The sequence below is a fragment of the Phacochoerus africanus genome, chromosome 5 (assembly GCF_016906955.1).
Source record: "Phacochoerus africanus isolate WHEZ1 chromosome 5, ROS_Pafr_v1, whole genome shotgun sequence".
In the NCBI taxonomy this organism is placed as follows: Eukaryota; Metazoa; Chordata; class Mammalia; order Artiodactyla; family Suidae; genus Phacochoerus; species Phacochoerus africanus.
This window is the reverse complement of record NC_062548.1, coordinates 115,430,440-115,454,966: the sequence shown is the minus strand read 5'-3', so window position 1 is coordinate 115,454,966 and position 24,527 is coordinate 115,430,440. Positions and strand designations below refer to the sequence as shown.

The following is a 24,527-nucleotide window of genomic DNA, read 5'->3' as shown; positions in this document are numbered from 1 at the left end:
TGAGAACCATGGGTCCTCACCTGGCACCTGCAACCTGGAAAATGCGCCCTGAATGTGTGCTGATGAGGGAACGGATCAACCAGGGAAGCAGACGGGCGCGCTGGGGCAGGGAGGACGTCCCACCCTGGGGACCCCCTGGGGTCTGGCCTCCGGTGCTGGATACTCTTCCATTCTGGTGAGGACAGCCCTGAGCGGGCCTTCCTTGGGAGGACAGCCTGAAGCATGCAGAGTTCTAGGACAGAGGCATTCCCTACCAGCTGAGTTAATGAAAGGAAACCCAGATAAATCCAGAAAAGGGGGCGGGCCCTCCCGGAAAGGAGAGCAGCTTGGCGTGAGCCTCCAAGGCCCGCTTAGGCGCCCTTCATCGTTGCCTCGCCCTTGCTCTGCGCATGCGCAAAGGTGAGGGCAGCGGTGGAAGAGGAAGCAGGATTGCTAGAAGTTGCCCTGTGGCTCAGCGGGTTAAAGATCCCGAGGGGCTGCAGCTGGGGCGTAGGTTGCACCTACAGCGGGGGTTCGATCCCCAGCCGGGGAACTTCCACATACCGAGGATGCAGCAAAAAAAAAGAGCAGAAAGTGAGATTGCTAAAATACAGCAAGTGGTGGCTTTTCTGAATTGATACATATAATACCAAAAGAGCCAGATAAAAGGTGGAAAATCGTCATGTCTGCACAGTATTAAAGCTTTATCGACTTCTTCCCCCCCTACAGAATATCCCCAGACTCCAAATCTTTTTCTTTCTTTCTTTTCTTTTTCTTTTTCTTTTTTTTTTTTTTTGCTTTTTAGGGCCACACCCATGGCATATGGAGGTTCCCAGGCTAGGGGTCCAATCAGAGCTACAGCTGCCGGCCTCCACCACAGCCACAGCAACATGGGATCCGAACCGCGTCTGCGACCTACACCACAGCTCATGGCAACGCCGGATCCTTAACCTACTGAGCAAGGCCAGAGATCAAACCTCAACCTCATGGTTCCCAGTTGGATTCCTTTCCAATGCGCCACAACGAGAACTCTGCCAGACTCCAAATCTGATTCAGCTTTTAACTTTCTAGAACCAACTCAAAGTCCACCTCATCTGCAGAGCTCTCACCTCAAGCAGGGTCCCCACCACGTCCACACCTCAGCCGTCACCAGACGGGCTGAACTGGGAGCTTTTCTCCCTTCGCCGGGTCTCCTGTTCCCACTCGGCACGGATGCGTCCATCCTTCCCAGCACAGATCCTTCCACTGAGGACATTTGGGAGAGAAGGAGGCACCAGCCCACCAGCTGATTTTGCCAACCTGTCAGTGTTCTCATTAGAGAATGGACCTCTTCTTAGATGCCTCTGTAAGCTGCATTCCAGTTTTATACACCGTTATTCTTCTCTGCTTTTTATTTTTCTTTACAACTTTGGTATTTTTTTCCCCCTAAAGACCATTCAGCTTTCTTGATCCTCTTAATTTTATAAATGCTCCCATTTTAAAACATAATATTTATTTGAACATATATACACAAGGATCATATGAAACAGACCTATGTACTTTAAAAACTAATAAAACACCACCGACTTCAGAAAGAGAACACAATATCTTAGAGGCCCTAAGCAGGTCCCTCTCAGAAGGAACCACTATCCTGAATTTTATGTTTAACTACACATTGACTTTCTGAATAGATTTATCACCTAGCGTATATCCATAAGTAGTATATCATTATTTCTTCCTGGTTTTGAACTTTATGTAAATGGAATCATACTGATTATTTTCTGCTGCTCTGAATACATTGGTCCTTGCTTTAAAAAAAAAAAGTTTAAAGATTATACATATGTAAAGCTTACTCAAGTATATACAAAGTACAAAAATAGGAGTTCCGTGGTGGCTCAGTGGGTTCAGGATCCAGCGCCGTCACTGCTGTGGCTCTGGTCCCTGCTACGGCACACGTTCAATTTCTGGCCTGGGAACTTCCCCATACTGAGGGCACAGCCAAAAAAGTTAAAAATAAAATTTAAAAAGTACGTAGACAAATACCCATGTATTCACCTTAGACAACTCTTAATATTTTGCACTAGTTGCTTCTGGTTTTGTTTTTGTCTTGCTTTGTTTTTAAACAAAGAGCACATTAGTGGTTTGGCTGCAGCCCCTCGAGTGCCCCTCCCTGATGCATTCCCGTCCCCTCTCCTTCCCCGTCACCCCCAGAGGCAACTGCTGTCCTTGATTTGGTGTTTATCATTCCTGTGCACGTTTTTATACTTTTACTGTGTAGACATTCATAAACAGCATGTACTGTTTATGCAATACACAGCATACACGGCATAAAATGTTGGGTAGGAAATATGGACAGGGAGTTCCCGATGCAGCTCAGCGGAAATGAATCTTGCTAGCATCCATGAGGATGCAGGTTCGATCCCTGGCCTTGCTCAGTGGGTTAAGGATCTGGCATTGCCGTGAGCTGTGGTGTAGGTTGCAGATGCAGCTGGATCTGGCATTGCTGTGGCTGTGGTGAAGGCCGGCAGCTCCAGCTCCAGTTCATCTCCTAGCCTGGGAACTTCCATATGCTGGAGTGCGGCCCTAAAAAAAAAAGGCCAAAAAAAAAAAAGTCAAGTATGGACATCTTCACGTTTATTGTCCAAGAGGTGGTAGAAATTGATGTCTTTATCATCAGCGATAAAAAATCCCAGTGTTCCACAGCCTTGACGACATTTGAGAATTGTTGGGTTTTTAAATGGTTGCCAATCTCATGACGGGTATGAAATGGAATCCCCTTGAGGTTTTAATTTACGTTTGCTTAAATGCTCCTTTCCTTCAGTTCAGCAAGCATCGATTGGGTGTCTCTTCTGCGTTGTGTCATCATGCTTTGTGTGAAGGGCTAGGAGTATAAAAGAGCGAACTCATGGTCCCCGCTCAGTCTTTGCAGTGGTTCCTACCTGGGGAGGCATATCAGAGTTACTTAAGGTTCATTGTCAGGAAGCAGACGTCTCGGGTGGAGCGCAGGCATCTGCTGTGTGAATCCCATCCTGGAGCCACCATTCTCGTCCAGTTGAGAGCCTCTGAGCCCGTGGCAGGAGACTGGCTGATTCAGCCTGGGTCATTTATGTGGGCAGGGTGGGAGAACCTGGCTGTTCCCAGGCCAAACTATGGCATCCCTTTCATCTTGAGATTCTTCTTAACAGTTTTATGTGAATGGCTCATTGGGTGTTGGAATAATTCATTTGTATCTGTAAAATACCTAAAAAGCAAACGCTAAACAATGAATAGGCAGAGGCCAGATTTCCCATAACTTTAACTGTCTGGGACGGTTGTAAATCTGGAGGGGAGCAAATAAACAACAACCAAAGAAGGAGGAGGCGGAAACAGTCTCTGGCCTGGAGCAGTACCTGAGGAAAGCGGCTTGAGCTCACATGGCAGGGCTCGTACGCTGCACCTGCTCCACGCCAGGTCCTGGGGCCAAGGGTGGACCGTCAGCTGGACTGGAGTCTTCGGAGGCTGAGAAAGAGGTGGGATAAAGGAGACAGCACAAAGGGAAGAGGCACGGAAGAAGCAAGGAAGAGAGATGAGACTGAGTCAGAGTTGGCCTTGGTGAAAGAGGCAAAGGAAAAGGAGCTGGCTAGGAAAAGGCAACAGAAATTAACAGCGGAAGTTTGTGATCAGGGGAAAAGCAGCACGTCGCCCCCAGTAGCCCTGGGGACCTCAGTAGCACACTAAAAGCACATCAGCTCTTTAACCGAGGATGGCTTTGGGGGTCTGGCTCATGGAGGGAGGCATTTGTAAAAGAATAAGTCACCTTAACACTCGAGACCAGTGCATATAATGACTTTTGCGTGTGTCCCTGCCATCGAGAAAAAGACTATATTATTTTCAGTACATTATGTTTACTGAGATGTGAAGGTCTGTATAAAGTGTAGAAAGATAGCCATCAGAATATCAGAATATGACTAGCATCCATGAGGACGCAGGTTCAGCTCCTGGCCTCGCTCACTGGATTGGGGATCCAGGGTTGCTATGAGCTGTGGTGTAGGTTGCAGACCTGGCTTGGATCTGGCATGGCTGTGGCTGTGATGTATGTAGGCCAGCAGCTGCAGCTCCAATTCGACCCCTAGCCTGGAAACTTCCATATGCCTTGGGTGTGGCCCTAAAAAGCAAAAAAAAGAAAAAAAAAGTAAAATTAAACACCATGAAATTTTATGCTCTAGTAGAAATTTCACGTATATAAGAGAATGTATAAAGCCAGATTTTTGGGGCGGGGGGAGAAACCACCACAATCAAACTAAGGAAAAAAGGGATTGGGGGAGAGAATGCATATTTATTTAGTACCTGCTTTGTTTTTGTTCAGTCCTTTCAGCAACACCATGAAATAAGAATTATTATCTTCATTTTGCAGATGAAAAAAATCAAGATTCCAAGACACAAAGTATTTTGCTTGCCTATGTCTCACCACTAATAAATGGTGGCGCTAGGAATCGAACCCATTTTTATCTGACTCCAAAGTCTATATGTACCTTTTCCCATTATTCTGTGCTGTCACCTCCCAGATTATGATTTTTTTCCTTTGCATTTGCAGCAAAATTCGAGAAACTTCAGGCTTTAGTTCAGTAGTGCTCCTTCAACCCCAAAGGTAACCTGTTGGCATGATCAGAGCATGCGAAGGATAGTGAAAACTTGAAACCAGTTTAACAAAATCTGAATAATGTTTTGTCTCCTTGGTCACTTAAATCTAAGGCAGTGACGGCAAAAGGAGACACAATTTCATTTTTTCAATGCCTTGAGTAGGAGAACTTTAATGGTCCCTGTAGGCAAGAATTTGGGGTGTGTGGGATTTCACTCTCTAGTGGTTAGAATCCATGTGCCTCGGAGGTTTAGTGTGTCGTGGGTGAGATCAGGGTGGTCACTCATTGGTTGTGTGCCCACCATGCGGCGTAGCCTGGGCATGAGATGGGAACAGACTGCCTTCAGGAAGAACTGACCTCAGATGGAATCACTCTCGGAGGGGAGTTTACAGCCAGTCAATCCTGGGTTAAGACTGTCTCCGAACCAGGCTCCAAGGAACGGGAGGGGCCAGAGAAGACTAACCACCAGGAAGCGAATCCATGAGTATCTTCCCTACTAACCCGAGAGCACAGGAATATAGAGCTTGGAAGGTCTGGACAAATGAAATAATGGCTGACTGGTGAATAAGGATGAAAATATTTGATGATGTGACTCCCAGGGAAGCAATTATGGTTAACCCCTCATTTGTTTGGCATTTTCAAGGATTGAACTGGCCCACATAACTGATTTTTCCAGACAACTAAAACTTTCCTATTTATGTGCCTCGAATGTTTTTAACCAGGCTTAGTGGAAATATTTCTGAAATAGGTTGTACAGTTATCCTGCCTTCTTGAACAGAAGCTGCAAGAAGTAACATTTCCTTCGTCGCCTTTGACGGCAAGTCTGAGAAAACCCGGTTCGAGGAGGTTCCAGTAGTTAGGACACGCAGTTGTGTCACAGAACGAGAAATCTGGAGGAGGCAGCACCAGAGATGATGCATCCGACAGCTCAGTGATGTCAGGCTGACTTTGCCCTCATGGTCACAAGACAGGGACACAGCTCCAAGCCTCAAGATCTCACATGCTAAGATCTAGGCAAGAATGCAATGGGGGCTTCTCTTTACATGTGTCTTTAATCAGAGAGGAAAATATTTCTCAGAGGACCCCTAGCCTACTTCCCCTCGGGTCCCATTGGCAGGACTGAGTCACATTTCCATGCCTTGGTTTCATGGAAGGCTGAGGGAGTGAATGCCCAGGGCTTTCCAACTAGGGGGTGGGAGGAGGGCTCTGCCCATAAAAAAGAAGGATGGAGAATGGCTGTTGGGTGGGCAACCAAGAGGGCCGGCCAGGTTACCAAGATTGGGAGTAAACCTTGCTAGGTATGGTAATAGTTTGAGGGATGGTTGAGGTTCTGTTTCTAACAGTGAATGGCCCTAGACTGGGATGTTTGCTGATTTCCTGAGTCTGGTTTTATGTCTTTTTCTCCCTCCTTGCCTTGTGCCAGACTGCTAGTTATCACTGCTTGCTTTTAATGTACCTTATGCTCATTTTGCCGTAATTAGTCCCCCCCGCCCCCGGAAAAATCATATGACCAGCCTTAAATGTCCTGCGTGAGCATGTGGCAGCTGTCCTGTGGATCGGATACAAAGGGTGGCATTTCTTTTGGCTGTTCAGTGTCCTTTTTCCATTGTTGAGGTTGGGGGGGGGACGGGTAAGGAGTCTCTAGAAAGTCTTGTGAATGTAGATGAAACTCTGATGAAGTTCTCTTGTGAACAAATGAGCATTTAGGGGCAGTGAAGCTTATTTCCTAGAGAAAGTAAGACCATCGGAACTTCAGCATGACTTTCCTGAAACCACGAGAGAGGCGGCCAGATTTCTCAGTGCGTAAAGCGACACCCCTCCGCCCCACCTGTGCAGGCTGCATAGCTGGTGGCTGCTTGGGTAGCCCCCCTGACTCTGGGACATGACCAGTGGGACACCTGTCCCTGCAGTGACAGTCCAGCATGCGGCAAGCTGGTGCAGAACTTAACTACGCCAGCCTCCTGCCAGCACGTTGGAGCCCTGTGAGCGACTCGTGTGACGTGCCCAGGTGGGGCACAATTAGAAGTGTTTGGGTGTGACTTGTTTCAACAAGTTCACGAAGAAAGCAATGCTTCGGAAATGATGAGTGAAATTATACCGAACAAGTGAGGGCCACCCCTTCCGTGGATGGAGAGCTGACCAAGACTCCATCTCTGCATAGGAAGCTGTTGTGAAAATAACCCTGACAGTGAGTTCCTGAGCCCGATGCCATGAGTCTACCCTGGGAATCAAACCTGAGCCAGTAGACGGGTTGGGTTCACAGGAAGCCGATGTTAAAAGGTTCAAACTGGACATTGCTGAGACTGTGAGGCCAAACTTAAACAGCTAAAGCCCCTCAGGAGTTCCTTAAAGCCAGTTAGCTGTTCGAAGGCCTGCTGGTCATTACTTTACTGTGTCAGAAAATCATGAGTTAGCCTGTCGGTGAAATGTTAAGTAACAGAAACATTTGGGGATGAGGAAAAACAAGTTTTGTTTAAGGAAAAAAAAAAAAAATCTGACTAATTTGTACCATTCAAATCATTCTTTTAAGAAAAAATGCAAACTATTTCTCATAAATAGTTTAGCTATTAACTCCTTCTTATGCGTAGAACATTTTTAAAGACGCCGTCCTGGAGTTCCCATGGCCCTGCGGTTTAAGGATCCAGCGTTGCCACTGCAGCAGCTCTGGTCACTGTCAATCTCTGGCCTGGGAACTTCAACATGCTGCAGGCGTGCCACCCCCCATTTTTTTTTTTTTTTAAATGAAATAAAGCAGCCATCCTTTTACTGACTGCTGACTGATCCAGATAGGATACACCCTAGTTAAGCTGAGCAGGATATTTTTATTTTGCTGATTTTATTTTCTCATGTGAATGAATTTGTAGATTTTTACCTTTGAAATACTCTTGACCATTCCTGCTCCCCTCATCAGCCGGCAGACTGCGTTCAGATTTTAATATTGGCTTCAACTACACTTTTTCAAGAAGAATCTTCACGGGGACATAGTCATGTAATGTGTTTGGAGAGATCGTGGTGTACAGATCCGCATATATCTGGCTCACAGGTTTTTCTTAATCAGAATAACTCACTTGCCAAGTAAATAAATTTGCAGTCACGTTATGAATCATTTCTGATCTTGGGCATTTAGGGGGTCAGAGTGGATGATTCAGAACTAAATGGGAAAATCATTTTTCAGCATATCAAAAATACCAGCAACTCATTTTCTGTAAAAACAAAATAACAGGAACAAAAATGTAATGCATTTCCAAGCCCCCCTGAAGCTGGTAGCTTGAGAATCGTGAAGCCTGTGGTAATACCGAGTGGTGATTGTACTTACTTTAAATTTGTAAATTACTGCCGTTGAATTTTATTATTTAAAATTATTGCTCTTTCGAAGGGCAGCTTGCATGGGAAACGCTTTTACCAGTGCTATTGCTGTTGCTTTGGGTGTTACTCTGAATCTCGCTCTATATTTGGAAACATATATAATATAAACATAATGAAATCAAGTTAAAGTATATGTGAAAAGGCATTTTTCTAAAATTAATCAGAGGAAATGAAATGAGTAATCAGAAAAGAGATAAATTTCATTTTAGAAAACGATATTTATTCACAATGACCGAAGATGTTACAGCTCAAGCTCTATAAGATGAAGGGGATTCAAAAGGGTTTTCTGCATCCAGTTACTTATCATTTGAATGAGTCTGTTTTTTCTTCTTTTGTATTATTCCTGTTTGTTACCACATCTCTGCTTTGGCACAAATAGACGTGGGTTGAAACTGCATTGAGGAGTTCCCGTCATGGCTCAGTGGAAACAAATCTGACTAGCATCCATGCGGATGCAGGTTCAATCCCTGGCCTCGCCCAGTGGGTTAAGGATCTGGCGTTGCTGTGAGCTGTGGTGTAGGTTGCAGACATGGCTTGGATCCTGCGTTGCTGTGGCTGTGGTCGTAGACCAGCGGCTACAGCTCAGATTTGACCCCTAGCCTGGGGACCTCCATATGCCCAGAGTGTGGCAAAAAAAAAAAAAAAAAGAAAGAAAGAAAGAAAAGAAAAGAAACTGCATTGAGGCACTTGGAAAATGTGACTAAAGAGTGGACATTCAAAATCTTGCCATTTTTCTTGAGTTGTGGTGTGATTCATTTGTAGAAACCCCCTGTGGCACTGAGTCAGAGCCAGATATGCACAGAGGTCTAAGAGGTCTTACCCACTGGACAGTTTTGTGTGTGTGTGTTTTTAAGTTTGCTAAAGTCCAACTTCCTTCGAGAAATCATTTTGGATACTTTGGACTAGTCCCAGTCATATTTCAGCCTAACTGACATGGCGATGAGAGAGGTCTAACTCTCCAGTATGTATCTTTCTTTCATGTATTTGCCTCATGGAGTCCCAAAGATAAAACTTTTTTTTAATAATGATTTTTATTTGTTCCATTATAGTCGGTTTATAGTGTTCTGTCCGTTTTCTACTGCAGAGCAAGGTGACCCAGTCACACATACATGTATACATTCTATTTTCTCACATTATCATGCTCCATCGCAAGTGACCAGACATACTTCCCAGTGCTATACAGCAGGATCCCATTGCTTATCCATTCCAAAGGCAATAGTTTGCATCTATGAACCCCAAATTCCAAGTCCCTCCCACTGCCTCCCCCTCCCTCTGGATAAAACTGGTTCATCACTCACAGTAGACTTGGGCTTCCTAAATTGTGATTAGGACATCGTGAGTACATTGGGAGCAGGTTATACCAGTGGCCTCAAGAACAGAAGGCACCGTGACCCAGTAGAAGGAGTTTAGGATTTAAATCATGGGACTCAGGAGTTCCCGTCGTGGCGCAGTGGTTAACGAATCCGACTAGGAACCATGAGGTTGCGGCTTCGGTCCCTGCCCTTGCTCAGTGGGTTAACGATCCGGCGTTGCCGTGAGCTGTGGTGTAGGTTGCAGACGCGGCTCGGATCCCGCGTTGCTGTGGCTCTGGCGTAGGCCGGTGGCTACAGCTCCGATTCGACTCCTAGCCTGGGAACCTCTGTATGCCGCGGGAGCGGCCCAAGAAATAGCAAAAAGACAAAAAAATAAATAAAAAATAAAAATAAATAAATAAATAAATAAATCATGGGACTCAGTTTGAGTCCTGTCTCTGCGTAGTGATGGCGTGAGCAAGTTAATAAGCCTCGCGGAGACTCAAGTTTGTTCGTCTGTTAAATGCAGATGGTAAAAATAATGTCTGCTTCAAGGAGTTATACATATCAAATTAACGTATATAAAAGTACTCTGTAAAGCTAGAAAATTTTATACATATTTTCCTTGTGATTATTTTTTATAAATTAATTATGCCTGTTCCTCATCCTGGAAGTGGATAACATTCACATAAATTCACATTATATGCCTTGAAGAATGTGCTATTGAAACAGTGGTTTGGTTTGGTTTGGTTATGGCTGCACCCATGGCATATGCAAGTTCCCAGGCTGGGGATTGAATCTGAGCCACAGCTGCGACCTACACCATAGCTGTAGCGACGCCAGATCTTTTACCCTGCTGCGCTGGGCCAGGGATCAAACCCATACCCCACCGCAGCTCAAGCCACTGCAGTCAGATTCTTAACCCACCGAGCCACATTGGGAACCCTGAAACCGTCTGTTTTTAGTGATGGTTTGCCTCAGCTAAAAATAGGAAGTCATTTTATTTCTAAAAATGGAGTTAAAGGATCCCCAGGTGAACAGATAAAGCACATACTACTTGTTTCCAGCAGATATTAGCATTAGTCTGCATTATCACAGTAGACTGTTGCCTTCCGTTAAGGAGCTCCCACTAGTTTAGGAGACATATGAGGTAACACATATGGAAAAACTTAAAACTGTGATTAGAAGCAAAGTGATAACTGTATTTTTTCTGGTGGTCCAATTGCCATATCCTGTAAGAAAGAAAGATGAACACTTGCCTTCTTGAGCCCCTTTCCAAATCCATTCTTTAAGGACAGCCTCCTTCCCACCTCCTCCATCAGATTCTACACAAGGAAGATACTCGCCAACCCATGAGGAGTTTAACAGAGACTTCAAGCAGGTAGACAGAGAACTCCACGGCAGAATATCAGGCAAGATAAATGCCATCTCTGTTCAGGTGGCTGGGGTGCCCAGCTTCTGTAACCATTTCATAGTATCCCTTCAGCACCACTTGCCATGCCTCACCTTGGCTGAGTTTTTATTTACGTGTGGTTTGCCTCTCTACCTAGATTGTAAACTCCTTGAAGGCAGGGAAGGTACCTTATGCTTCTTGGTCCCTCTTTCCGTACTTTTCACCTAAGCTTCAGGCAGTATTTGTCTTTCAAATCAAGCCATGTACACCAGTCCCTCCCATCAGGAAGCCGATAGCAAGCCCCCGTGCCAACTTCACCCACAAGGGGGGCAGACATAGGAAGTGAGAAAGGCTACAACTCATTATCATTCAACTCAAAGGAATAAACTCTGTTTGAAATATAATCCTGATCAAAAAAAGATAAGGAAAGACTGAGGAAATGTTTACACTTTGGGAGAGACTTGATAGACTGGAAGCTGAATGCAGTGTGTTCCCATTGGTTGGATGCTCTGACAATGACAGCAAAGGGCATGAACGGGAACATTGGTGGGATTCCGATACCACCTATAGTTTAGGTAATGACATTTTACCAATATTAATTGCCTAGTTTGGATCACTGTATTATATTTATGTAATATGTTAACATTAGGGGAAGCTGGGTGAAGGGGAAACAGGAAGTCTCCATACTATTTTTGCAAATTTTTATAAGTCTAAAATTATTCCAAATTAAAAGGATAAAGCTGGAGTTCCCGTTGTGGCTCAGTGGTTAACGAATCTGACCAGGAACCATGAGGTTGCAGGTTCAATCCCTGGCCTTGCTCAGTGGGTTAAGGATCTGGCATTGCCATGAGCTGTGGTGTAGGTTGCAGACGCAGCTCGGATCCCACGTTGCTGTGGCTCTGGCACAGGCTGGTGGCTACAGCTCCAATTCGATCCCTAGCCTGGGAACCTCCATATGCCAGGGGAGCGGCCCTAGAAAAGGCAAAAAGATGACAAAAAAAAAAGGATAAAGCAAATCTCCCCCCCCAAGAAAAAAAAAAATAGAGCCATGTACCCAACAGTCAGAATTAGCCAAAAGAAGTGTATTAAGATGCCTTTAAGCCCTAACTTTCTTCTCCTTCTGTCTTTGCAGTTGACCTGCCCCTGTTTTTCCCTCGAGACCAGCCAACTCTCACATTCCAGTCCGTCTATCACTTCACCAACAGTGGACAGCTTTATTCCCAGGCCCAGAAAAATTATCCATACAGCCCCAGATGGGATGGAAATGAAATGGCCAAAAGAGCAAAGTAAGTGAATCAATTGTTGTTTCTTACAAGTAGAAACATTTTGTTTGTCTAGTTCAGAGGTTGGCAAGCTAACTGCCCACGGGCTAAATCCTACTTTGTGCCTGTTTTTCTGAATAAAATTTTATTGAACTATAGCCACACCCATTTAAACACTCGTTTTCTGCGGCTGCCTTCCTGCAACAATGGCAGAGCGAGTAGTTGCAGCCAACCACACATATGACCTGCAAAGCCAAAAAAATCTGCTCTTTAGCCCTTATAGAAAAAGTTAGCCAACCTCCCATCCAGTCTCATCAGGTGGATCGCCATTTTTTTTTTAATGAATTACAGGATTTATCTGAAATCTACCTCTCTATTTCCATCAGAGGATAAGTACTAGGTAAGAATTGGAATTATGGGTAAATTGTGTCAGTGATGAAAATGTCAGTAGCAACTTTCATATTTTTTAATGGGAAATTTCATCGGACGGTAAACAAAAAGAACTTCTGCCTAATAGCCAATACCTGGAGACAGGACCTAGTTTCTCCTATGGAACTGTAATGCCTTTGAAGGAACAGAGCGAATTATATACCCCATTGCATCTGTGCAGCCATAGCCCAAAGGAGGGCCTCCCTCTTCTTTGATTGAATACACGGCTATACAGATAGCTTAGAATGCTTAAAATCCTTATGGCACTGAGTTGGGAATTTAATAGAGGTTGAAGTTGGAAATTTAGAGGTATAACGAAGCACATGAATCTCTCTGTGGAAAGCTTTCATCAGTCATATGGAATAGGTAAATGTTGAGATATGCAGAGTGTTTTTTATAGGTAGGACTTTTAGTACCTGGAGCACCTGTCTTCATGAACCATGGCCTCCTAGACTGAAGCGCCAGTGGCTCAACACCGTAGTTTCCAAAAGGAACTCAGAATGGCCCGTGGTGACTACTTTATCTCTCTGAACTGCCATATGCTCACGCCTGTGATCTCAGCTAAAGGATGGCCAGTTCCAAAGAATCACCGAAATGAAGCATATCTATTAAGGATCCTTTTCATTTGCTCATCCAGTGTTTATTGAGAATCCACCATGTTCCAGGCAAGATGCTCCATGCTGGGGATACAGTGACACCCCCAGCATGGAGGGGATAGATTAGAAATTGCCCATGTCTTCATGGAATCTATAGCCCAGCAGGAGAGATTTATCGTTATCAGACTTATGATGGTTTTAAAGTACCTGCTAATAAAACCTGGCCTTCCAGACCTAGAATGCCCTCAATGGGTAAGACTCCTTGCTCTTCCTGCCCCTTCCTGAGACTGCTTTCCCTCCCTGGGGGCCTCCTAATATCGCGTATACTTTCTATAGTACAAGACCTTCACGCGTAGCAGGATTGGGGCTCTGTTAAATAATGACATGGCAGAGTTCCCTGGTGGCCCAGTAGGTTAAGGATCAGGCATTGTCTCTGCCGTAGCTCAGGTCACTGCTGTGGCACGGGTTCCATCCCTGGCCCAGGAACTTCTGCATGCCATGGGCACCACCAAAAGAAAGGGGAAAAAAAGGACAGGGCAGCTTCCTCTAGAAACGCAGACCTCCTCAGATGCACATGTGGAATCCAGAGCTGTTGTTATCTGAACCTTCAGTGTGTCTTTCCTCCCTGTAGTTTCCCTTTTTGTCCATGATGCCCAAGTCTGAAATTCTCTTTAAAGGAAAAAAAAAAAACAAACATATGCAATTATAACTAATAACAGTGAGTTAGACCTACTTATCTTGAAATAAACTCGGAAGAAGCAATTATGAAGAGAGTTTCATGTTCGAGGGGTTACAGTTGTTTAATTTTCTGGGCTTTCCCTGTGTATACATAGGATCTGCCCTTAAAGATGGCTGTTATTTGTGGTATGTGCTGTGGAGTTTGAACCAGACGTGTTTTTGTGGTTTCCATGGCAAAGCTATCTTGTGTGTGTGTGTGTGTGTGTGTGTGTGTGTGTGTGTGTGTTTGCACACTCTTCCTAAGTAGACATTTTAGCGTCTATGAATTGAGTCTTTAAGGAGCTGCAGACCACAAGACTCTGATTTCAGGATAGGAATATCGTAAGTGAAGCCTGTTTACCTTAACAGATTGGTTCAGAGTTGCAAGAGACATTTGCTTTACCCTTCCGCCAGCCTCAAGAAAACATCTGAAGTAACGTTAAAGAAAAAAAAAAAATCTGCTTTCTCCTGTAGTGAAGATGGATCCATTGTAAATGTAAAGACAGAGAAAGCCAGCAGCTCATGGTAGGAGGAAGAGACATAGTTGAAAAGCTCTCTGCTGCAGTGGACCTGAGTAATTTCCCTGGGCTGTGTCAGAAGGCCAGGTAATGGGTAAACAAGCCAGAGCACTGCCCTGCAGTGCAGACCAGAGCTTGGTGGAGGAGGCAGAGCGCGAGCACAGAGAGAAAGGCCAGCTGCAGCGCTCCTTACCCGCCCTGCATCTTTGTCCTGTGAAAATACTGTATGTATACAGTGTGTAAAAGGCTGTAATTCACTTGGAGAGTTCTGCCAGGACATAAACACTCTCACGGTTTATGATCAGCGCTAGAGCCCTTTGAGTGGAGGCAGCTGTTTCTTCCCTCCCGTAGAGCAAAATTCTAAACATGTGAACTCAGAAAGGACCCTTGCTGGCGCTGACCGGGGCTTTTCCTGCAACGCGTTCTTCTTGCTCACGGCTGTCCCGCAAGTTCTGTTCCTCACAAGTGAAATAGCCTCTGCTGGGTGAGCACAGGCTTCAGGGTCCTGCGTGCCCCAGTTCCCGTCACAGGTTCTAATCCATAAGCTCCGTGACCTTGGGCAGGGCTGTTAACCTCTCAGAACTTTGTCCTGTAAAACGAGACTGAACGCATCCCCATAGATGGGCTTGCTCGGAAGGGTCAGGGGTGGATGGACACGTGAAACACCCTTGGGCTTAGCTTCTGCTTTTTGCCCCAGTGCCTGTGCCCCCTGCTTCCCTCCTGCCCTCTTTCTGCGCCTTCAGATCCACTCATCCTTCCCTGTCTTCCTCGCCGTTTTCCCAGCCACGCTGCCCGGCAGGCAGCACTTTTGTCTCTGTCCAGTTTCAGTTGACGATCGGCCATAGACTGCGTTGAAGTCTCTTTTGTATTAGTTGATTTTTCACATCTCTGTATACATCTCATTTCCTTAGTCACATTGTGAGTTCTTTGAAGGCAAGGGTTTTGCAGATAAATCTTTTAAAAGATAGTGCGTTGTAATTTACATACATTTGTAGTTTACATGCAGCCGAAGTGGGCAGATTTAAATGTATCTTTTGATGGAATTTTGACAGTTACCTTCTATCCCTTTCTGGTTAAGTCTCCTCACCTCCCAGACAAACTATCTGATTTCTGTCACCATGTCTTAGTTTTTCCTCTTCTGGATGCTTCTTGGAATAATAGATTGTATTCTTTTGTGGTGTTTGTGTTTAAATAATTATTTTAGATTTACCTGTTATGACACTCCTTCCTTATTGCTGAATAATATTTCATTATAGGAATAGACTATAATTTATGAATCCATCCATCTGCATATGTATATATAGGTGGTTTTCAGTTTGGGGATTTTGATGAATAAAGCTGCTGTGAACCTTCTTATTTAAGCTTTTTAATAGACACATGTTTTCAGTTCTATGGGTAAATGCCTGGGAGTGGGAATATGAGCATAATTAACTTTATAAGAGACTGAGAGTCTTTTTTTTTTTTTTTTTTTTTGATTTGTTGTTGTTGTTGTTGCTATTTCTTGGGCCGCTCCTGCGGCATATGGAGGTTCCCAGGCTAGGAGTCGAATCGGAGCTGCAGCCACCGGCCTACGCCAGAGCCACAGCAACTCGGGATCCGAGCCGCGTCTGCAACCTACACCACAGCTCACGGCAACGCCGGATCGTTAACCCACTGAGCAAGGGCAGGGACCGAAGCCGCAACCTCATGGTTCCTAGTCAGATTCGTTAACCACTGCGCCACGACGGGAACTCCTGAGAGTCTTTTTCTGAAGTCACTGTACCTGTTTATATTCCTACTGGCCATATACCAGGTTCCGTATTTATTCCGTATCCTCTCCAGCACTTGGTATTGTCAGTGTTTTTAGCTTCAGCTGTTTTAGAGGAGATGAAGTGATATCATTGTGCTTTTTATTTTTTATTTCTGGATGATTGATGATGTTGAGCTTATTGGTAAATCTTCTTTTGTGAAGTGTCAGCTTGGTCTGTTTATTATTGAGTTTCAAGAGGTCTTTATATATTTGTTAGAAATACATGTTACAAATAGTTTCTCCTAACTGATGACTTTCCTTTTCATTTTCTTCACAGTGTCTTTTGATGATCAGGAAATTTTTCACAAAATCTTTTTCATCGGTGTTTTCTTTTTGTGTTTATGTTTTTCATATCCTCATAATTCTTTGCCTACTTCAAAGTCAGAAAGAGATTCTCCTATGTCTTTTGCTAGAAGCTCTGGTTTGGGTTTGACATTTAGGTCTATGATCCATCTCAAATTAATTTCTGTGTATAGTATGAGGTAGAAACTAGTGATAACTTTTTATTTTTACCTCTCCACATATTTTAGCAACATTTCTTCAAAAAAACTTTTCTTTCCTTTTTGAATTACCTGCATCCCTTTGTCAAAATCAGTTGACCATATATGAGTTGGTCTGTTTTTGGATATCTGTTCCATCTTTCTGTTTTTTGTTTGTACATCAACACCAGCATATCTTAAAATCAGGCAATGTAAATTCTCAGCTTTGTTCTTTTTAAAGATTGTTTTTGACCATTCTAGGGCCTTGGCGTTTATATAAATTTTGGAATCAGTGTGCCAATTCCAACCCACCTCCCTCTCAAAAAAAGCCTGCCGAAGTTTTGATTGGGGTGCATTGACTTTGCAGACCGACAAGGAAAGAATTGACATGTTCATACTATCGAATCTTCCAGGCAATAAGCATGGTTTAATTAGGTCCTCTTTATTTCAGAAATGTCTTGAGATTCAGTGTGGAAGTGTTGGGTAATTTTTAGTGTTTTTGCTTTTATTGTTAATGATAGTTTTTTTAGGTTTTATGTTCCAGTTGTTGCTAGTATATAGGAATACATATTATTTTTCTATATTGACCTTGTGTCCTGTGACATTGCTAAATTTAAAATTCTACCAAGTTCTAGTAGATTTTTTTGTAGATTTCTTAGAGTTTTTACATAAATAATCATATCATCTGTTAACAGCTTGACTTCTTTCTTTCCAGTGTTTATGATCTCTATGTTTTTTAGTTTCATTCTTTCTTTTTCTTTTTTTTCCTTTTTTTTTTTTTTAACTTCCTTGCACTGACTGGGGCCCTCAGTCCAATGTTGTACACAAGCGGTGTGAGCAGACATCTGGCCTTATATTTCCACATTAAGGTTGAGGTCAGCTGTAGGTTTTACATAGATATCTTTATCGAATTGAAGAAACTCCCTTATGTTCCTGTTTTGCTAAGCGTCTTTATCATGGGTGAGTAATTGAATTCTGTAGAATGCTTTTTCTACATCGTTGACATGATCTTGTAGTTTTGCTTGATTCTGTTAAACTGGTGAATTGCATTAATTAGCTTTTCAATGTTAGGCTAACCTTGCATTCCAGGGATAAATAAAGCCTTCAGAGTCATGATATTTTATCCTTTTTTATGTTATCAGATTTGATTTGCTAAAATTGTGTTGAGTTTTTACATCTACATTCGTGAGTGGTAGTCTGAAATTCCTTTTTTTGTGTTGTCCTTGTTAGGTTTTGATAATAACACGCTACTGGCTTCATAAGATGAGTTGGCAAGTTCTCTTTCCTCCTCTGTTTTTTGAAAGAGTATGTGTAGGTTTGGCTTTTTCTCTTTTTTTTTTTTCTGAATGTTTGATAGAGCTTTATTTGTGGGAAGAAATTCAGTGTCTATACTAAATATAGGGATACTGAGATTTTAAAATTTCTTTTTGTGGTGGTTTTAAAACATGGTGTTTTTTTTTTAAAGAAATTTATCCATCATGTCTAAGTTGTTGAATTAACTGGCAAAGATTACTTATAGTCTTATTTTTCTTTTAGTATCTGTAGGAGCTATAGTGATAGAACTTCTTTCATCCCTTATAGTGAAAATTTGTAAAATTTTTTTCTCGCCCCTTTATTTCAAACTGTCTGTCTAGGGGCTTATCAATTTTTGTAACCTTTTCAAGGAAGCAGCTTCTGACTTTGTTGACTTTATCCATGGTTTATTTTCTGTTTTATTAACTTATACTTTTATCTTTATTATTTTCTTCTACTTACTTTTGGTTTGATTTCTTCTTTTTCAATTTTCTAAGGATAGAAGCTTATTAATTTTAATCCATCATTTTTTTAAATATAAGCCTTTAAAGCTATACATTTCTCTCTAAGGTTTGCTTTCACTGCATCTAGCAAATTTTGATATGTTGTTTTTCATTATCCCGTTGTTAGAAGTATTTTCTAGTTTCCTTTGTGGTTTCTAGTTTTTGTCTGTTTGGTTTTTTTGGGGGCTTTGTTTGTTTGTTTGTTTGTTTTTCCTTTCTTGGCTACAGCATATGGAAGTTCCCGGGCCAGGAATTGAATCCAAGCCACAGACACAACCTGCAGCACAGCCGCAGCAATGCCAGATCCTTAACCCACTCCGCCGGACTGGGGATTGAACCTGCGCTGCTCAGAGACAATTCTCTTTGAACCATGGATTATTTATAATTGTGCTGCTTTAATTTCAAGTGTTTGAGGATTTTTCTGGATATTTTACTATTATTGATAACTAATTTACTTCTGTTTGGGCAGAGATTATAATCTATATGATTTTAATCCTTTGAAATCAGATTTGTTTTATGGCCCAGTATATGGTCTGTCTTGGTAAATAGTCCATGTGAACTTGAAAAGAATGTGTGTCCTGAAGTTTCGAGGTACAGTATCTATATACATATTAAGTCAAATAACTTGTTAGTGTTACTCAAATCTTCTGTACCTTTACTATTATTTTTATGTTATTTTGTCAGTTACCAAAAGGTGTTAAAATTTCCATCTATGATTTCGGATTTGTCTGCTTCTTTTTTTAGTTCGGACATTTTTTACTTTTCATATCTTGACGTTTCATTACTTAAGTACATACATTCTTAGAATTGTTATGTCTTCTTAATAAATTGGACCTTCTCACTCTTGCTATTTCTGATAATACTCCTTAACGTGAATTCTGCTTTGACTGCTGGTAATACAGTTGCACCAGCTTTCTTGTGCTTATTTCTTGCATGGTGTATCTCTTTTTATCCTAGTGTGTCTTTACATGTCAGGAAATCTTTTGTAGTTTGGGTTAGGGTTTGGGTTTTTTAAAATTAGTCTAATAATCTTTGCCTTTTAATTGGAGTGTTTGGTTCATTTACACTTCACATGATTAATAAACTAGTTGGGTGTAAGTCTATTTTCTTACTGCTTGTTTAATTTCCTCTGTTCCTATTCTGTTCTTCCCCTTCCATTTGATTTATTTGAGGTTTTTTTTTTTTTTTTAGTAAACCATTCTCTCTTATATTGGCCTTTTAGTCACAGCTCTGTGTATCATATTTTAGTTATTAACACAGTAATATACACTCATCATTTATCTCAGTCTACCACGAATTACTATTATAACACTTCAAGTATAATGCAGAAACCTAAAACTGTGTAATTCTCTTTATTCTTTCTCATATCCTTTGTGCAATTATACTCAGGTGTTCCACTTCTTCATATATTATGAGTTTCACAGTATGTTGTTCTTACTTTGGCTTTTAACAAAGTCGATTCACTTTTAAAGAATTTAAGAAAAGAAGGAAAAATTATGTTCCTTTTTATTCTGTAACTTCCGAACATAGGTAATAGAGAATCATTTCCTTCCCAAAACAAGCACACAAAAGACTCTTATTTTTTAAATGTCTTCCTTGGAACGAGCCATCAGAGAGCCACATCCAGCCTATATGCAGGGGACGCTGTTTGAGATTCTTAGTCCCCTACGTGACATCCAGGCACCTCTGCCTGCCCTGTGGACTTCCCCATTTGCAGTGCACCCCCACACTTTCTTGGGCTCATCGCTGCAGCCCTGTGAGGGGTACAGTGCAGGAATCCTCACTACCCTTAATGCTGACAAAAAACTGAGGTTCCTGGAGTTCCCATCGAGGCTCAGTGGTTAATGAATCCAACTAGGAACCATGAGGTTGCGGGTTCGATCCCTGGCCTCGCTCAGTGGGCTAAGGATCCGGCGTTGCCATGAGCTTTGGTGTAGGTTGCAGACACAGCTCCAATCCCGAGTTGCTCCAATTGGACCCCTAGCCCGGGAACCTCCATATGCCCTGGAAGTGGCCCAAGAAATGGCAAAAAGACAAAAAATCCCTGAGGTTCAGAGAGACTCAGTGACTTTCTGAAGGGCACACAGCTAGCTTCTGGTGGAGTTGGAGCTCCACACAGGGTCCCTGACTTTCTTCATGTCTGCGCCTGGGCAGACGGATAAACCTTGCCGTTCTCTTTACCACTTGTCTGCACCTCTCTCTTCAGAGACCCAGCATGACTAACAGAAATACAGAGAGGACCTTCATGTGGCACCTAAGAGCACTGGCCCTAAAGTCAAGACATATCTCTGCTACCGACTGGCCATGGGACTTGGGGCAAGTTCATGATCTCCCTGAGTCTGTCTCCTGAATCTGGGAAATAGCGAAGCTAGTTTAGAAATGGGGTGCGTGGTTTCCTGTTGCTGTTTCCCAGGTGACCACACATTTAACAGCCCCGATTATTAGCTCTCACTTTCCGTGGGTCAGGAGTCCAGCGGAACCTTCCTGGCTTCTCTGTGCAGGGTCCCAGAAGACCAAAATCAAGGCATTGGCTGGAGCTGCGACCTCATCTGAGGCTCAGGGTCTCTTCCGAGCTCACTCAGGTTGTTGGCGGAGTTCCGTTCGTAGTGATTGGTAGGACTGAGGTTCCTGTTCCTTACTGGCTGTCACCTGGAGGCCAGTTCCTTGCCACATGGGCCCCCCTCCATGGTCAGGCGGGCAGTGGTGTATCACGTCCTCATGTCTCCAGGTTCTGACTTCTGTGTCACCGTGGCGCTGACATCTAGACTCAGATTTAAAGAGTTCGTTTGATCAGGTCAGGCCTGCCAGTCACTCCCCTTTCCTTCGTCATCCATTCCCTGTAACGGAGCCCACCTACAGCCATCAAATCCATCATTTTCACAACCTTGGCAATTATACAGGGAGTGCAGAATCTTAAGGGCTGTGGTCCTAGAATTCTGCCTACTACCCAGGGTAACGTGGGTGAATCGTCCAACATAGAACCTGGCATGCTGTGAGCATTCAGTAAATGTGAATTATCAGTGTCATCATCCCTGGAGGAAAATAAAGATTTTCAGCTAAAAGATAGCAGAGTCGGCCCTGCTATCTACACATGCACCCGAGTAAACAGCCCCTCAACCTCAGTGATTTGACCAGAGATTCCTAAGCTCTGGGCTGCCCTCTGCATGGCTGCCACCCCCCATCATTGTATCTTTTTGCTACCAGCGCAGCCAGTTTGAAAGTGGAAAAGGTCCATCCTTCAACTGTTTAATCTACATCGAACCAGTTATCATTTAAAAAAACAAACAAACTAGGAGTTCCCTGGCAGCTCAGTGGGTTAAGGATCCAGTGTGGTCACTGCAGTGGCGCAGGTTCAATCCCTGGCCCAGGAACTTCCACATGCCATGGGCATGGCCAAAAAAAAGAAAAAAGAGGGAGAGACACTAGTTTGGGGGGGGGGGGGAACCCCCTAAACCCACTAGTTACCTGTCTTGGGATCTTGTTTGTAGCATTAGCTCTATCTAGATGAGTGAATCAGATTTTTATAACCTTTTTTTTTTTTTAGATGGCCGCACCTGCGGCATATGGAGGTTCCCTGGCTAGGTGTCTAGTCAGAGCTGCAGCTGCCAGCCTATGGCACAGCCACAGCAACACCAGATCTGAGCCATGTCTGTGACCTACACCGCAGCTCACAGCAACACCAGATCCTTTAATCCACTGAGTGAGGCCAGGGGTTGAACGCACCACTTCATGGATACTAGTCGGGTTCTGAACCTGCTGAGCCACAACGGGAACTCCTTTAATCCTTTCTAATCTGATAAATCTATGCCTAGGTGGAGTGAGTTTTCCCTGAGTTGTCTCGTTTTAAAGCATCAGGTTGATCCTAAAGGCCTGAGCAGGGTCTTAGACTAGAATTTAACCCCCAAACCACCTACGGCAATGGCTTGTCGCACATTAAATCCGTTATGTAAATGAAATCACTTAAAGAGTATTTCCAAAAAATAGCTTCGCGGTCAAGGCATGGGAGTAATTCATCGTGACCCTTCTAAAACATTTTATTGTTTCCCTTCTTCCTCCAGGTCAGGATGAGCTATTTGTCTTGTTTAGAAACTTAGCCGGATACTCGCCAAACAGTCCATAATTTCCTATATGCCGCTCCTCGCCGTGCATACTGCTGTTGTGTGTCGTGTCATCCCATTGTCTTTGCAGAAAAAATCTTCTCTTTCGAGAATTTTTTGTAATGCTACATTGTGGACTATTTCAATTATTTCTCATGGTTCATACTTCAATATTCCCATAGACACTTGTTTCATCAGACGTCTCATTAGCTGCCAAATGCTTCACCCTGGTCTTAAGCCTTAGTCCTCTAAATAAAGCAGATAAAAATAGATCTTCTCTCCTCCAGGGGGTTAGATGTCCCCACCTGATCTGCTTCCCATCCCCTCCGGGACTGTGGCCTGGGGCCCCTCGGGACGCCTTGGAGCTTGGTGTGGAAATCCCAGGTCTGAGAGGGTACTTCACCGTGTGGTTGCAGGAGCCCTGAGGCCTGAGAATTCTTTGGAGACTAGGGTAGGGCTGCTGGGGGGGAGGGTGATCACGAAGCTTAGGTGGTTATAATGGGAGCCTATTTATGCATTCGTTCCTCCAGAAATTGCTCACTCAAGTCTTCGGGTAAGATTTACTTGTGGCATCAGGCCTCTCTCTGCAGCCCCTGTGCTTGGTGAGCTGGCTGGAGGGAGCCCTGGCCCAACCAGCTTTGGGGCCCGGGGATCCAGACATGGCTCAGTGTTAGGGAAAACCCTGGTAGGGACTTTGCAATCCTCTCCCTTCTTGGGGGTGGGTGCGGCCACTACACCCTCCTCCGCTTTCTGTCTGTGTGTCTGTAGCTCCCATCTGGCGCCCAGGGGTAGGGGCTGACGGGGAAGGTAAGAATTGTGGCCCCATTGATTGGTCACCCCCACAGCCCTTCTGCAAGGGGAGCAGGACGGAGCCACACTGGGCAGAGGGAAGAGTACCGAGCTGGGCAAAGCAGAGTTGGGCTCCGGGGAGGCTCTGCCCCAGGGGGCCCAGCAGGGCTCAGACCTCGGTGACAGAGCCTGCAAACCCAACTGCTGCTGTGATTCATGGGTTTTCTTTTTTCTTTTGTCTTGCCTTGAGTTTCCTAGGAATAGTTCCCTTTTAAAACTCCCAACCTATCTCAGCCGAACTCCCCTCAGGAGAGAAGAGGGAATTTTCCAGGCCTGGGCCAGCGTAGCCACATGCAGGGGGCAGGAGAGGAACCAGGGATGGTGCCTACCAAGAAATTAGGCAAGGCCAAAGTTGCCAGAGCCTTCCACCACCACCCCCTCCCAAGTCCTACCCCCTCCCAGGGTTCCTGCGTCCTTCCTGGAACACCCTTCTCAGAGCTAGAGAAGCTCTGAGGAGAAAAATAAAACCAAGAAATAACACAACATTTTTGGATCCTTGGCCTCTCCCAAAGTATCATTTTGAAAAGTCTCTTCAAGGGAATCGGTTTGTTTTTCCCTTCGGAAGACAGAGCAGCAGAGATGGGGAGACAGCCAGATCAGCCTGTCCAGGCATCCTCTCCACATTGTGTAGGTCAGAGAAAACATGTTATTGATTAGAACCTGGCATCTGTTGCTGGGGAATGATAAGCTCCATTAAAAGGATAATGATAAGCCTGGCCATCAGTTACTGCTGATGCAGCCCTCTTCCCGGAGTGGGCTGCTCACATCCTCCCAGCCAGCACAGACCAGGCTGTACCAGGCACGGCGCATTCACAGCCCCATGCAGCAGCCCCTCCCCTTCGACGGGACCCCTCAGGCCATCTCTTCCAGGCCCTTCCACTGTGTTCCTGGCCTCCTCGGGATCCGCTCTTGGGCCGCTCTAAGGACTGTTTTCAGGACCAAAGCCGCTGTCCGTGGAAAACGGGGTGAGGGTTTACCTTCTGATCTCAGTCCCATCAGCCAGAAGAAGCTGCACATGGAAGGGTGACTGCAAGATCAAGACAGCTTTGTCGGGGAACCCACTTCATGGTGCTGTTGTGAGAGCTACCCATCCTGATTATCTGTCCGGCCACTGGGCAAATGATAACCCAGCGCAGCCACGCCCTTGTTTGTGACTTAGGGTCATACATTCCCTTTCTTGGAAAAATAGACAGATATCTCGTGGAGTGAGAAAGGCAGGCATCGAGGAGTTGGTTGGGGATTTTTATATTGTACCAAAGTACAAACACACACTTCTTCATGGAATCAAAGTTGCCTTTGAACTGTAGGAAGAAAAAAAAAAAAACAAAACAAGTGCCAGAAGTAAAGAAAATGCACAGAATAATGGC

The 24,527-nt window shown here is 44.1% G+C and overlaps 1 protein-coding gene across 1 annotated transcript in view; it reads left to right on the top strand.

Moving 5' to 3' along the window:
* Positions 1-24,527, top strand: part of BABAM2 (BRISC and BRCA1 A complex member 2) — a 430,327-nt gene that overhangs the window by 380,360 nt on the left and 25,440 nt on the right. Inside the window, exon 11 of the mRNA XM_047782376.1 lies at positions 11,761-11,914. Coding sequence (XP_047638332.1) covers positions 11,761-11,914 — 154 coding nt within the window. The remainder of the gene's footprint in view (positions 1-11,760; positions 11,915-24,527) is intronic.